At 50.9% G+C, this 2,144-nt stretch overlaps 2 protein-coding genes across 2 annotated transcripts in view; both read right to left on the bottom strand.

The window, feature by feature from the left end:
• Positions 1-50: 50 nt before the first annotated feature.
• ACA1_103750 (PPOD2 peroxidase) lies at positions 51-546 on the bottom strand (the record flags this gene model as incomplete). The annotated part of the gene is made up of 3 exons (XM_004332942.1): positions 51-128; positions 257-426; positions 498-546. Coding segments are annotated over 3 exons (297 nt in total), but the record flags the coding sequence as incomplete, so codon positions are not given.
• Positions 547-1,747: 1,201 nt separating this feature from the next.
• ACA1_103640 (peroxidase) overlaps positions 1,748-2,144 on the bottom strand; it is a gene marked incomplete at both ends in the record, with an annotated part of 987 nt that continues 590 nt past the window's right edge. Inside the window, one exon of the mRNA XM_004332941.1 lies at positions 1,748-2,083. Coding sequence (XP_004332989.1) covers positions 1,748-2,083 — 336 coding nt within the window. The remainder of the gene's footprint in view (positions 2,084-2,144) is intronic.

Raw genomic sequence — 2,144 nt, 5'->3', positions numbered from 1 at the left:
GGAGACGAAGGGTAAAAATGAAGGCAAAGAATGAAGAGCGAAGCGCGTACGTGGGCGCCCTGGTGGACGACGTGGAAGTGCTCCCAATCGGAGGGGCTGGAGCGGTCGGCTACCAGCTTGCCCGACGGCTGTTTTCAAGGAAGAAACAATACTTGTCAATATAAATAAAAAAAAATAAAAATAAAATAAAAATAGACGGCAATGAGGAGATAAAGGAGCGAGGTGAGGTTCAGGTTGGGGGGGGGGCGAATTTTACCTCGGCGCAGAGGTACTTGCCGTGGGCCGATTGGAAGGTGGCCCTGCCGTTGGTGGTGCGCATGGTCCACGTCTCCCACTCCTTGCAGTCCGACCGGTCGGCGACGACCTTGCCGGAGGGCTCGGCGCAGAGGAACTTGCCGTGGTGCGACTTGAGGTGCACCTTGCTCTCTGTGACGCGCACCACGCCCGTCAGCGGTGGGTACCACAACAGTGCACGGTGGTCTTGGGCGGGAGCGTACCGGTGGAGATGGTGACGGCGTGATGGTGGTGGTGGTGGCCGTGGTGCATTGTTGTGCTGGGCTGGTGTGCGTCTGCGTACTGATGCCAAACGAGTTTTTTTCGTTTTGTGGCGTGATGTCGGGGACGCCTCTTGGGGTTGGTGGATTTTCGAAAGCCCGAAACCTCATGTTCTCTTTCCTGAAAGGACGAAATTTCGATTACACAGCAGGCCAATTAGGAGCTCCTTGCCAATGGTAGCCTGTCTGCCTGACTGTCCAGAACTGGATTTGGTGTTGGCATTGTGCCTTGGTGTTGGGTGGTCTGGGACCAAGCTGGCTCTGGTTTCACACTAGACAGCCATGGCTGCCTGGTACATTGCCACTAAGGCTGACTGGTGGCTTTGGTTGAATCTGATAATATTTGGATTTGTTTGTTCATCTGCCATATCCACAAGTGCACTCTCTCTGGACCAGAATTTAATGTTGATTTCAATATTTTGAAGCTGATCAGATCATTCCCCTGTTTTCATGGAAAAGTAGGCAAAAGTTGAAAATAGGAACAAATTTGTTGCCCAGCAGAAGAGAAGTTGGTTTGGTGGCCTGGTCTAAACAAGGCTGTGACTGGGAAGTGTACAGATGGAGGTGCAGTTGTGAGCTGAAGTGTGATAAGCATGCAGTACAAGCAGCACCAAAAAATAGCAAGAGGGTAAAACCAAGTGTTCACAAAAAAGGGCAGTGCCTCTTTTTCACTAACTATCTGGCAGCATGTACAGATTGTCAGGGCTGTAACACCAGTATCTGCACACCCTCCAGAAACAGACTGGTGTCATCAGTACACTTCTACCAGGTCAATCAAAATCTGAGAAATGTGAACAAAAAAATGTGTAGAAAATGCCAGAAAAGACCTTAAAATGCACATATTTCAGCAACATTGCAATTCGACATGCGTTGGATGGGAAATCTGTACACAAAAAGGGATTCTGCCTTTGTCATTCCTTCTTCAATAACATCCTCCACTTCTGTACATTTTCTGAAAATGATGCCCAAGCTTTCTTTGTACTGATGCTTGATTTTTGTGCTAAGCAAAAAGGGTCACTGACCCTTTTCATGAACACTTGGTTGTAAGTGAAGTGTTCAGAGTGTGATATTTAACTTGATTGCCAAGGAGTTGGTGATGAAATGGCCCCAACACAACAAACCAGTACAAAAAGGGAGATTGATACAATGTTATTGTGTTGATGGTTTATAATTGACAGGCCCAAAGTAGTGACTTAGTAGTGGCCAGGGGGATACTGGCCAGGCGGGTTCAGGCCAGTGGGGTAGCCCTGCTGTGGGGGATAGCCACCTGACGGGGGAGGGTAGCCCTGCTGCGGGTACCCCTGCTGGGGAGGATAACCGCCCGACTGCGGAGGATAGCCGCTGGAGGGCGCCGGAGGGTAGCCACCAAACGCAGGAGGCGGCGCGTAGTGCACCGGGTGGTGGGTCACAGTGGCTACGGTGATGATCTGCCACTTCTCCCAAATATCAACCTTTGAGCGGTCGGCGACAGCCTTGTAGTCCTTCTGCTCGGCGCATACGTACTTGCCGTGGTGCGTCCTCAGCGCCACCTAGGAGGTTAGAAGGCGAAGGACAGTTAGGACGGGGCAGTGTGCGTGTGCAGTGACGATG

The sequence above is a fragment of the Acanthamoeba castellanii genome (assembly GCF_000313135.1).
Source record: "Acanthamoeba castellanii str. Neff unplaced genomic scaffold scf7180000084653, whole genome shotgun sequence".
Lineage (NCBI taxonomy): Eukaryota > Discosea > Longamoebia > Acanthamoebidae > Acanthamoeba > Acanthamoeba castellanii.
Note: the sequence above shows the minus strand (reverse complement) of the source record. Positions and strands in the feature narration are given on the sequence as shown.